The sequence below is a fragment of the Mercenaria mercenaria genome, chromosome 4, assembly GCF_021730395.1.
Source record: "Mercenaria mercenaria strain notata chromosome 4, MADL_Memer_1, whole genome shotgun sequence".
Lineage (NCBI taxonomy): Eukaryota > Metazoa > Mollusca > Bivalvia > Venerida > Veneridae > Mercenaria > Mercenaria mercenaria.
Window position 1 is genome coordinate 24,811,249 of NC_069364.1, and position 13,461 is coordinate 24,824,709.

General features: G+C 35.0%; 1 protein-coding gene across 1 annotated transcript in view; it reads left to right on the top strand.

Annotated features, from left to right (window-relative positions):
• Positions 1–556: 556 nt before the first annotated feature.
• Positions 557–13,461, top strand: part of LOC123552772 (centrosomal protein of 290 kDa-like) — a 59,694-nt gene continuing 46,789 nt past the window's right edge. The window contains exons 1-12 of the mRNA XM_053540785.1: positions 557–629; positions 3,154–3,285; positions 4,182–4,320; positions 7,400–7,455; positions 7,687–7,836; positions 8,476–8,529; positions 9,589–9,738; positions 10,127–10,240; positions 10,839–10,907; positions 11,150–11,239; positions 11,479–11,719; positions 13,193–13,299. Coding sequence (XP_053396760.1) covers positions 3,193–3,285; positions 4,182–4,320; positions 7,400–7,455; positions 7,687–7,836; positions 8,476–8,529; positions 9,589–9,738; positions 10,127–10,240; positions 10,839–10,907; positions 11,150–11,239; positions 11,479–11,719; positions 13,193–13,299 — 1,263 coding nt within the window. The 5' untranslated portion in view covers positions 557–629; positions 3,154–3,192. The remainder of the gene's footprint in view (positions 630–3,153; positions 3,286–4,181; positions 4,321–7,399; positions 7,456–7,686; positions 7,837–8,475; positions 8,530–9,588; positions 9,739–10,126; positions 10,241–10,838; positions 10,908–11,149; positions 11,240–11,478; positions 11,720–13,192; positions 13,300–13,461) is intronic.

Genomic DNA, 13,461 nt, shown 5'->3' on the forward strand with positions numbered 1-13,461 from the left:
ACTCTCATAGTCCAGAAAAACATGTGACGCAAAATACAAAATAATATAAAATGTGAACATGTTAAAATGTGAACATGTTACAACCGGAACAAGTTGAATTATACAAAATAACAGGAGAATAAGTAACCATGCATTACAATGTACTCATAATATTTTCTCCCTTATTCTTGAAGGATTCCAGACCAAGGCAAGTAGCAAAGGTCCAAAATTCCTGGGAGAATGACTGTCCTCTAAACAGTCACGACTTGACCAATGATACACGCATTTATGCACCATTTGAAAATTTCTAAAGAAGAAAACTAATGAATTCATGAACATTATCAAAACTATTTGTAGATTGTAATTATTTCTTTACAAAACAATTCAGGATTTTGTAAAAGTGTTTTCTTTCTTCTGTTCATAAGTTCTTCAAATTTCAATGTATTAGGATACCTATAATGATATGGTTTAATTAAGTTATGTCTACTAGCTGTTTACAAAAATTAATGAGTAAATGTGTGGGTGTCGTTAGCGTAGTTTCTTTACTTTTTGGTATTTTACAAGCAACAAAAATGAAAAACGCTGAAATATCCCGAAGTTGTTTTTCTTGACGAAAATGGCGGACATTCCGTAGCTTTTTCAAAACAAACGTAATATTTTGTTTATTTAAGCAGAAATTTAATGCTTATCTTTAAAATACCAGTAAAATCAAGGTTACAGAACCTGTCTATTTCTGATTATTGAAATATTTTACAATGGCATCACGCATTTAAACAAAAAATAAGTTTTATTTATAATTTTCAAGATTGAACATGTATAAATTATCAGATTGTAGCTAATAATTCAGGTATTTGGGATATTTAGACGTTTTTATGGATATCTGAGCTGAAATGCATCTCATATTGGAACGTAGACAGAAGACCTGTCCGAAATATGTTGCAAAATAATTCTGGAAAGCTGTACTCATCTTAGCCTGCTGGTACATCATCACAGTACCTGCTTAATCGCATCACCAACATGACCAAGAAGGACAACAACATGCTGGGCTTCCTAACACAGAATTTACACAAAGACAAGTGCCTACAATGCCGATCACATCTGGATTACTGCTGCTCAATCTGAAGTCCATACCAGAAGGACTTGATCCATAAGATAGAAAAAGTTCAACGCAGAGCAGCGCGATTTGTCACCAGTCGCTATCGAAACACCAGCAGCTAGTGTATCAGATATGCTCCAACACTTGCAGTGGGAGTCCCTCCTGACAAGGAGAGAAAAGGCACAGCTCATCATGCTCAACAAGAGTTACTTTTACTGAATGCAAAGTCCAGTTGCAGATATAAAAAGCAATATTTATGAACAATTAAGTGGCAACAGAGAACATTTCTAGACAAAAATTAACGATTCTCATTAATAAGCAGACAGACTTAGAGAGGTTTAAGCGTAGTCATAGCCCCTCTCTTTATTTCAAACCACCCCTGAGTACCGGAGACAGTTGTTTTTACCAGCTTTTAACCTATAAATTCGTCCACCTTGTATATTAACAGTTACACTATCACATTCACACTTATATTTCATTCTCATGATTTTACTTTGAAGTCTTCTTTCAATGCTTTTAAACTACATACTAATAATTCAGCTCAGCTGTAAATTATTCATCCATTGAGGATCTGTGAATGAAGATCTGTCAGAGTTCATTGTGTTTTCAAACAAGTAAATACACAAAAAAAGTTTTCATAATGTATATAAATTTCTGTCAGTACTTTAATCTGCATTTTAAGAGCTAGTTGAAATTTCTTGTAAGTACAAAATAACTAAAACCTAACCCTAGGAGATTATGCAGTACCATATGTTTCCATTTATTCATAGTTCACAGCCTCAGACTGACCTATTGATAAATTATCCATGGTGTTAAATATATCATTAACTGGAGCTTCTATCAGATCTTGCATAAAAGCACAGCAGGTGCCCTTGCTGAGATTCCTTAGATGTTTGCATTTTAGTGGATGACCTGGTTTTATTTAGAAAAATAGTATTGCTGGGAAAGATTGTGTACTGATGAAGGACTTTTATAGTACAGAAAATGTAAAGCAAAGGTTAGATATTTTTTTATGAAACAGTGTCTGCTGTGTACTGTTGGCCAGTGTATTAAAAACCACAAATTATTCAGTCATTTTAACACAGTAGGATTAAACTCTGATATGACTTTTAGCTATCAACTAAAAGTAATATTCTAACATTTATTTAGAATACTTTTTAAGAGAAGTTCTGATTGAAACCTTACATCTTTTTATGAAATTCTAAGAATCATTTGTCTCATAACAAATATGGAGATGTACTAGCTAGTGTTTGGTCTTCCAGATCTATTACAGGGTAGTTTGTTAATGCAAAACCCAGGTGTACAGTGCACTATACATAATTCTATTTGGTCTCTAAGGTTGGTTGTAGGATTCTTTTTGAATTTTTAATCTTTTTGTTTAAAAGATAAATAATTTTAATTTTACAACCAAAAGTATGTTTTCCCATTGTAAAAAAATCAGACAAAATCACAATTCTGAAATACATATTTTTTAGAACTTTAGAAAATATAAACTATATCTGAATTCACTGTCTATTCTACACAATATTTTTACTGTGTTACTAACACAGTAGATATAATTTCAACATATTATAACATTTTGCATAAATTGAACCTTAGTATCTGTTTAAATGTAGTTAAAATATTTTTAACCACTTGGTAGCATAGGATATTTAATATTACCGGTGAACTACTTTTAACTTATAATGAAGTCTAACAAGTAACAAAACATATTTAAATAAGACTAAGTAGAACACATGTATCAACAAAGCTAAACTCAAAGTCATTGCTTGCACGAAACGAAACCAAACACATATTTATTACCTGGTTTACATTGTAGTTAGTTTAGTTTAGTTTATTGGCAAAATTTATGAAATGAAACTTGTTATACATCATTAACATGAGGAGCACATTTGCATATATTTTTTAACATCCATATCCAGTTATTAACTGGAGCTATGGACTTTTATAATATTTATAATATTCAATCAAACAGTTCCATGGAGAATATGTCATACAATATTAAGATTATTCTTGTTTTGCATTATATTTATTTCAAGATGAAAGGTGATAGTTTATGCTGATTTGAATTATTTCAGAATTAACAACTAATAACAGAGAAAGAGTAAACCATCACAATGCCTCCCTTGGAGTGGGACAAGGTGATGGCGGCAAAGCCGTCCAAACTGTCAGATGATGAAATTGAAGGTTTCTATGAGGCGCTGGTTGATGTGAGTAAACTTTACATAATTTTGTGGAATGGTTTGTCAGTCACTGTTATGTTATGCAAGAGATTTTTCACATTTATTATCAATCTGTCTAGATATTATTTTTATGCTTAATTAAAGTCAAACCTCTGCTAAAGACCACCTCTTAACAGAGACCACCTGGCTCTATGGACCACCGGTTTTATTTCTATATCAAACACTGAGTGTATATTACCATAGACGGTCTATAAAGACCACCTAGTTTCTTCATCCGAGGATGGTCTTTATAGCCTATAGGTCCGACAGTATAGCTGTAACTTTGTATAGAACCAGAAATTTTTCATCTTTTATGTCATCCTCATGCAATGGACCATTGTTTCAATCAGCTGTGCAGTCAACCAAAAAAAAGACTTTCATATGACATTTTCTTTGACCATGTTTTTTTATACTAGATTTTTGATGCAGTAAGATCAAATATGACAATTTCCTTTGCAGTTTTGCAGTAATCTCCCCTTACAGTTCAGAGACTTTTGCCACCAACAACATTTTTATCAAGCATTTGTGTTATTATTCAATATTATACTTTGGTTATTGAAATTGTTTTGTGTAAATTAAGAGATTTAATGCTAAATGTGGGTTGTTGTAAAATGAAAAAAATAAAATAGAAAATAAGAAAATGATATTTGAATTTCTTTTCAACTATCATGAGATTTTCATGGTATGGTCATGTGGTATTTGTAGTGGCAGTGAATAATGTAGTGCTAGGGGAGATAATCGCTGCAGGAAATTTTAGAATTTTCCTTGAAGTGTTTGATCAATTACATATGGTCTGGATCCATGCTGGTCGCAAACCCACTATGTTGGTTTTCTCATGGCGCGGCTCAATTATGTTTATCTGTTTAACTGTGTATTTTTACCAGTTTGATCCTACTGAAGATGATGTTGCCAAGTTGAAACAACTGTTTAAGGTCACACAGGCTATAATGAAATCACGAAATGATCAGGTGGAAGAAATTATGGATGAGATGGAAAAGGAGACCAAACAACAAAAGAAGAAAGGTAAACTTGAAAATTAATAAACAAAATGACTGTTACATGCAAGGTTTATTATGTCTCCCCACCTCTGGGGGAGACATAGAGAATCTGTCATTGGCCTTCGGTTAAGATCAGAAAATCCCAACCCTAGGGTGCACCGCTCAAGTCTTAAACGAGGCTGTGCCGAGTTTAATACTTGAGCGGTGCGCCCGAGGGTTGGGATTTCCGATCTTTACCGAACACCAATGATGGATTTTATTTCTCACTTACCACAACAGAAACAATAAAAACAAGCATGAAAATATGGAACTACTTAAAATGTGGGATATTGACATCCGTAAGCAGAAGTGACGTCATGACATTTCAGTGACACACAATAACAAAGTTCCGCTTTAGTTTTATCGTTTGTAGCTTAACCGGTACGTTCTTATCATAAAGTAACGAATTTTGAATCGAGAAATACACTATAAGGAACGGAGAGAAAAGATAAAGATACCTGATTTTTAATTATTTTATATAAATAATATGTATATTCAGTGCATGAAGTAGTCTGTCACAGGAGTGTGGGAGGCATGTGAGATAAGATTTTCCAGCATTTCTAAAAATAGAGATTTTTCTGTCCGATAAGTGAGAAATATTGTTTTTACCCTGTACGTCACACTTCATTTCCAATCAATAACTGGAGAACCATTTGACCTAGAACCTTCAAACTTCATAGGATGGCAGGGCTTATGGAGGAGACGACCCCTATTGTTTTTGGGGTCACTCAGTCATAGGTCAAAGTCACAGGGGCCTGGACATGGAAAACCATTTCCGATCAATAACTTGAGAATCACTTGACCCAGAATGTTGAAACATCATAGGATGATTGGTCATGCAGAGTAGATGACCTCTATTGATTTTGGGATCACTCCATTGAAGCTCAAGGTCACAGGGGCCTGAACATGGAAAACCATTTCCAATCACTAACTTGAGAACCACTTGACCCAGAATGTTGAAACTTCATAAGATGATTGGTCATGCAGAGTAGATGACCCCTATTGATTTTGGGGTCACTCCGTTAAAGGTCAAGGTCACAGGGGCCTGAACATGGAAAACCATTTCCAATCAATAACTTGAGAACCACTTGACCCAGAATGTTGAAAATTCATAGGATGATTGGTCATGCAGAGTAGATGATCCGTATTGATTTTGGGGTCACTCCGTTAAAGGTCAAGGTCACAGGGGCCTGAACATGGAAAACCATTTCTGATCAATAACTTGAGAACCACTTGACCCAGAATACTGAAACTTCATAGGATGATTGGTCATGCAGAGCAGATGACTCCTATTCATTTTGGGGTCGCTCTGTTAAAGATCAAGGTCACAGAGGCCTGATCATGGAAAACCATTTCCGATCAATAACTTGAGAACCACTTGATTCAGAATGTTGAAACTTCATAGGATGATTGGATATGCATAGTAGATGACCCCTATTGATTTTGGGAACACTCTATTAAAGGTCAAGGTCACAGGGGCCGGAACATGGAAAAACATTTCCGGTCAGTAACTTGAGAACTACTTGACCCAGAATTTTGAAACTTCATAGGATGATTGGACATGCAGAGTAGATGACCCCTACTGATTTTGGCATCACCTGATCAAAGGTCAAGGTCACAGGGGCTTGAACATGGAAAACAGTTTCCAATTCATAACTTGAGAACCACTTAGCCCAAAATGTTGAAACTTTGTGGAATGATTGGACATGCCAAATAGATGATTCCTATTGCATCCAGCCACCAGTGTTGCTTAGACTTTTGCTCCTGTCCCCTATTGACTTCCTGCCTATATGACTATGCATTGGGGGAGACATGCGCTTTTCTACAAAAGCATCTTCTAGTTTGACCCATATTTTCACTGTAGGTGCCTGTCCTATTAGTAAACATGTCTTCTCCAGAATATGTGTAGCAGTTAAATTGCCTAGCCTGCCCAATTAGCTCAATGTGGAGAGTGCAGATCTACAGATTGCAGGGTCGTGAGTTCGATCCCTGGGTATGGCATATAAGTTCTCCATGACATTTTGATAAAAGACTTTGTGTCTGAAATCATTTGTTGTCCACCTCTTATTTAGTGGGGAAGTTGGCATTTACTTGTGGAAAACAGGTTTGTACTGGTAAAGAATTCAGGAAGATGCACTTCAGAATTAAAAAAAAATAGAAAGTACAGATTTCTGTTTTACATGTTGTTTTTTTTTGTTTAGCAGCTGCCTTGCAGAAGTTTTCTAAAAATTCTACAGACTACACTAATGTTTTGAAACCCGCCCGCTTAGCTCAGTAGGTAGAGCGTCGGTCTACGGATCGCGGGGTTGCGAATTCGATCCTCGGGCGGGGCGTATGTTCTCCGTGACTATTTGATAAACAACATTGTGTCTGCAATCATTAGTCCTCCACCTCTGATTCATGTGGGGAAGTTGGCAGTTACTTGCGGAGAACAGGTTTGTACTGGTACAGAATCCAGGAACACTGGTTAGGTTTACTGCCCTCCGTTACATGACTGAAATACTGTTGAAAAACGGCGTTAAACCCAAAACAAACAAACAAACAAACATTTTTTGATAATTAGATACTTCCTAAACTGTTTTAATTTCTGTGTTTCTTTTTATACAAAAACACTTTCTTACAACTTTTACATCAAGGTAGAGGTGTGCTCCTTTTAAGATTCAAAATCATTACTGTAAAAGCACATATTTTAGCTGGGTCAAAATTTCGCGAATTTGAAGTTTTCAGTGTGTTCGCGAGGGTTACTATTCGCTAAATTGTAAAAATGGTATCCTACTTTAATTTGAATTATACTAATGGTAAATATTTACGCGATGATTAATTTTCGCGAGATGTAGGGCATCGCGAATATAGCGAAAGTTAAACCCTCGCGAAAATTTCTGATTTTACAGTATATAAGCAAATAGTTACATGTAAAATAACTATAATATTATGTCTTATACTTTCTGTATATTTGGACTGTTGTGGAGAGTGCTATACAATGAGTTCATTTAGAAAATTATGTGTAAATATTTCTGACTGAGTTAGACTGACTGTTAAACTGATATTTTGGGCTGTATTTGTAGAACAAGAGTTGATTGCTGAAAGAAAAGAACTTGAAAAGAAAGTTGAAGAATTAGAGGTAAGTTAAGTTTAACTATATCATTTTACTTCAGTGACAAAAGCTGATATTAGTGTAATTATACTGTTAGATCATGAATTTGACTAAAATGAAAGTATTTGTAGGTCATGTATCTCTTAAAATATTTTGCTCAGTTGATATCAGTGCAATATAATTGATTAATTATGAATATGACCTAAATGAAAGTATTTGTAGTTCTTCACATTCCGTGACCTATTTTATTTACTATAGAAATATGGTGGTGATTCTGCAAAGGGCAGTGGTACAGCCAGAAAGATGAGAGATGAACTGTCCGACCTGGATAAACAGAATGTTGAACTGCAACAAGATATACGTGATCTCAAACAAGAGCTTGCTACAGAACGTAGGACTGCTGAAAAGGTATTTGTTCTAAGTTGAGTAATTTATGACAGTACTTTGTGATATTTTAGACATGGTCAACAATTTACCTAATTGGACATCACTGATGAAAAGATGAAAAATGGATGGACCAAAGCCGAAAACCTTGAACAAATCCGCAAGTGTTTTGGTACATTTATCCAAAATTGGACAGTGCCAAAATATCATGTAGTCAACAGAAGTTAACAGGAAAACACAATACATTTATGAACACATTTGTGAAAATATCTGCTGGAAACTGCAAGACAATTTAATCACTTCATTACTAGTGAAATTGTCAGACTTTTCTTTGTTATAATAGTGTAATTAATGGGAAAAGCAAATTGTTAATATCATAATATACACTTATTGAATAGCCTTGACAGTCAATAGTCAAAACTTTTGACTGAGGTCCGAAGGCATTCAGTAAATGTATTATTACATGATGTAAGAAATAGATATTCAGATCTTTTCTTCAAGTTTTGACTTTAGCCAAACAAAATTTGGTGTTGAATATTGACCAGTCATACAAAACAAACTATGGATCAGCGATTTATATAAGAAGTTATGTAATAACATGTATAATAGTAAACACACAGCAATGGTATATGACATAAATTCTTTTTTTCTTTTTGTTTACAGTACAGTGAAAGGATCAGTGATGTTGAGAAAGAAATGAAAGAACTCAGAGAAGACGTAAGTAAAGCATTAATAGTCTGGGTTGTTTGTTAATAATAATAACATTACCAAATTGGTAACATGATCTCTGTGATAAATCATGTACTAGTAATCATAGTGCAGTGTCAGGTTCTTGTTTTAGTTTTTAATTATTTAGACTTTGTTTGGAAGAGCTTGAACTTTCTTAAAGCGGGGGCTTCCAAGGTTGCTGATTTTGAATCACTTGCCCCTAAGCAATGTGGGTTCGAGCTTCACCAAGGTGCATTGAATCACTTGCCCCTAAGCAGTGTGGGTTCGAGCTTCACCAAGGTGCATTGAATCACTTGCCCCTAAGCAGTGTGGGTTCGAGCTTCACCAAGGTGCATTGAATCACTTGCCCCTAAGCAGTGTGGGTTCGAGCTTCACCAAGGTGCATTGAATCACTTGCCCCTATGCAGTGTGGGTTCGAGCTTCACCAAGGTGCATTGAATCACTTGCCCCTATGCAGTGTGGGTTCGAGCTTCACCAAGGTGCATTGAATCACTTGCCCCTAAGCAGTGTGGGTTCCAGCTTCACCAAGGTGCATTGAATCACTTGCCCCTAAGCAGTGTGGGTTCGAGCTTCACCAAGGTGCATTGAATCACTTGCCCCTAAGCATTGTGGGTTCGAGCTTCACCAAGGCGCATTGAATCACTTGCCCCTATGCAGTGTGGGTTCGAGCTTCACCAAGGAGCATTGAATCACTTGCCCCTAAGCATTGTGGGTTCAAGCTTCACCAAGGTGCATTGAATTCTTCATATGAGGAAGCCATTCAGCTGGCTTATTGAAGGTCAGTGATTCTACCCAGGTGTCGGCCCATGATTAAAAAAGCACTAAGGGACACCTGCGGTCTTCCGACACCATCAAAGCAAATGCACATTATGACATATGTTGGTACAACATTAAACCCAGCTAATATGAATAAATGTAAGTTTTTAAAAGCTTTCTTTACTTTCTTTAAATGTTGCTTTCTCCATATTTAGAGTATTTTCTTATGAAATGTCTTCAAAAATGATAATGTAGTTTACTAAAGAAGTTGTTTGTTTTTCGTGTTAACAGAATGACCAGATGCGTCAGGACATCACAGAGTACAAGCTACAACTCCAGTCACAGAGGAATATGATGGTGGCCAAACAGGACGACACAGACATGGCTAGCAAACTGATGAGGAAAAACAAAGATCTTGCTGAGGCTATGGAAGAACTTCAGGTAGATAAAAATGAGGCTTACCTACTTTAGACTTACTTTACTGTTTTCAGCAATGATTAGTGTTGTGTGTCTAATTTCGAGCCAAATTTTAAGTTGGAAAAATGCCCTGAAGAAGCTAAGCTGCTGCATGCTCTTACTCACTTACATAAATATGAAATACTAGATAAACCACATTATGAAATGCAGTTAACAATAAAAAATTAAACTACAGATTTATTATAGCAATCTTCTCACATGTGAACTGTAATAAATCAGCAGGTTTGAGTAGAAATAATACCATGGCATAATACAAAGAGTTTATCTTCAGTTTTATGACAGAGGAATTAAAATGATAGTTATCATGTTGTATGTTGACAGGAGTAATAAATGCTTGAGTGTATGATTTCAGAACCTGACAGATGCGAACGACATGTTACAAAAACAGACAGACAACCTGAACAGGCAGCTGGAGGAAGCTATCACACAGATGGACAGAACCACGGAGGATTATGCTAAACTCAAGGTAGGTTCCATTACAATCAAACCTGTGTGAAAGACCTTCTGTAAACAGAGACCACTTTATTCTGTAGACAAGCATGGGATTTTCAGGACTGGTCCTGATATAAGGCTTTTGATTGCCAGAATTCCTGTATATCATTCTAGTGAAAAAAGCATTGTTAACTGAAACAGAGACCAGAAAGAACACTTGTTTCAGTTCCAATTTAGAAATCTGCTGCTTATATCAACCTGTCATTGAGAGTCACAGGCAAATAATGACCACCTTCGACACTACTGAGCCTGATGTTTGTATACAGGATCGTAAGATTTGCGTCCTATCTTGTGTTAATAGCTTGCCCATATTAAGATAAAAGTTCTATATGTCTTCTGTTTTACTTTTGGATTTTTTTTAATACTTCAATAATGATAGTAATAATGATAATAATAAAAGTCTTTATTTCAAGATAATTAGGAAAAAAGATTATACAATTATTATTATTATCATAAACCTCATTTTCCAAGTATTGTAAATTGAGATCCTTGTCCCCTATTACTCAACCAATGGTATTAATTTACCTACTTGAAAATCATCTCTAACTGTATAAATGCTTCTTTACTTTCAGCTTGTTCTGCAGCAGAGTGATACAGTGCAAGACAGACTGAGAGAGGATAATGAAATCCTTAAGTCAAAGGTATGTTCGTAATTTTGGAATTTCCTTTTTCTTTTTTTTTATCTGAAAATTTGTTTGGAAATTTTGTTATACTTTTTTGTAAGTAAGACATTTGGGTATTATGTCTTCAGTAGAAATTATCAACCTGATTGAATATGTTTAATTTCAATGAAAATTTTACCTAACAGCTAACTTTCTAGGATTTATGTTAATAAAGGGAGATAATGCTGTAAATATTTATGTTCTTTGTTTTCTTTAAAAAGGTTGCTGATCTAACAGAGCAGCTAGCTTCTAAGACTGATGCTGATGATGCTATTATGGTTGCAGTGGACAACAAGATTGAGGAATGGAAAGTATGTCACATCTTTTTTGTAACTTTAATCTAACTCAAATTTTTGTGTAGTAATAAATTTGATAAGAGAAAGAATTTTCTCTTGGACAGAAAGTAATGTGATAAAATAAAAACAGGAACTGAAGTAGATTGAGAAAAATCCTATAAAAATTGTATTTCTTAAACTTTCTCCAGCACAGCTGAAGTTCTTCCATTTGTACCAGTCTGATCAGACATAACTTTAATGACTTTTTATTGTAGCTAATTCTTCAAGACAAGGACCAGTCTATTGTAGATCAACAAGAGGAAATTTTCCGTCTCAGAGAACAGCTGATTGCTGCCAACATGGACAGTGACAAGGCATCTGTTGCAGCTCTCTCAAAGGTTATCAAAGAGAAAGACAGACAGATTGAGGAGCTGACAGAACAGATGAAGGTGTATGCTGATGATCTGGATAATAATGCTGCAATCATAGAAGATCTAAGATCAGAATTACACAGAAGTAAGAATAGTCTTCTTTCCTGCTAATTTAGCCTACTTTGGTGCTAGAAATACATATCACTTGCTTGTTAGAAACAGTAGTAAACTTTTGTTTCTATTTGCAAAGTCAAATTCAGCAGATTCATGGATTTATGCCCTATGGTTATTTTTCAATTATAATATATTAGAAAATGGGATCAGGATGACTTCATGACTAGTACCATTTGCCATATGGACCTACATTTCTTGTTTTAAATGATGTACATAAGAGAACTCAAATCATAACCTAATAGATTGATGTTTATAATTTGATTTAAGATAGAGTACCTATTTTTCACCCACTAGTCAAGGGGAGATCTCAAGAATGATTGTACAAGAACTAAAAAAGAAACATATTTAACCTATAAATTTTAGTACATCTGATTAAAAAAGCTTTAATCATTTTTAGCTCATCTGATTTTTTGAAAAAAAATGATGAGTTATTGTCATCACTTGAGCGGTTGTCGGCGTCGGCGTTGCCTGGTTAAGTTTTATGTTTAGGTCAGCTTTTCTCCTAAACTATCAAAGCTATTGCTTTGAAACTTGGAATACTTGTTCACCATCATAAGCTGACCCTGTATAGCAAGAAACATAACTCCATCTTGCTTTTTGCAAGATTTATGGCCCCTTTTGTACTTAGAAAATATCAGATTTCTTGGTTAAGTTTTATGTTTAGGTCAACTTTTCTCCTAAACTATCAAAGCTATTGCTTTGAAACTTGGAATACTTGTTCACCATCATAAGCAGACCCTGTACATCAAGAAACATAACTCCATCTTGCTTTTTGCAAGATTTATTGCCCCTTTTGGACTTAGAAAATCAGTTTTCTTGGTTAAGTTTTATGTTTAGGTCAGCTTTTATCCTAAACTATCAAAGCTATTGCTTTAAAACTTGCAACACTTGTTCACCATCATAAGTTGACCCTGTATAGCAAGAAACATAACTCTGTCCTGCTTTTTGCAAGATTTATGGCCCCTTTTGGACTTAGAAAATATCAGATTTCTTGGTTAAGTTTTATGTTTAGGTCAACTTTTTCTCTTAAACTATCAAAGCTATTGCTTTGAAACTTGCAACACTTGTTCACCATCATAAGCTGACCCTGTACAGCAAGCAACATAACTCCATCCTGCTTTTTGCAATAATTATTGCCCCTTTTGGACTTAGAAAATCATTTTCTTGGTTGAGTATTATGTTTAAGTCAACTTTTCTCATAAACTATCAAAGCTATTGCTTTAAAACTTGCAACAGTTTTTCACCATCATAAGTGGACACTGTACATCAAGAAACATAACTCTATCCTGCTTTTTGCAAGAATGATGGCCCTTTTTAGACTTAGAAAATCATGGGTAGGACAATATTTCTATTACACAAAAAAAATTAGATGAGCGTCAGCACCCGCAAGGCGGTGCTCTTGTTTGCTAAATATCAGTAATTGAAATATATCATTTTTCACCAGCTGGCCAAGGTCCAGGGGAGAGACAGCAATTGATCATTCGAGAACTAAAAGAGAAACTGAAGGGTGAACAGGAAAGAAACAAGAATGCTGACAGAGACATTAAATTGGTATATAACCTTCATTTTGTTGTAAAATTGTCTAATAATGAAACATGCTTAGATAGTAACAGAATTTTAGCTTTCTGTCACAAACAAATTAAATTTTCAAACTTGAAACTATAAGATTTTTATATCATCTAGGTCTGCTTTGTTAACCATACTGTGAAATCA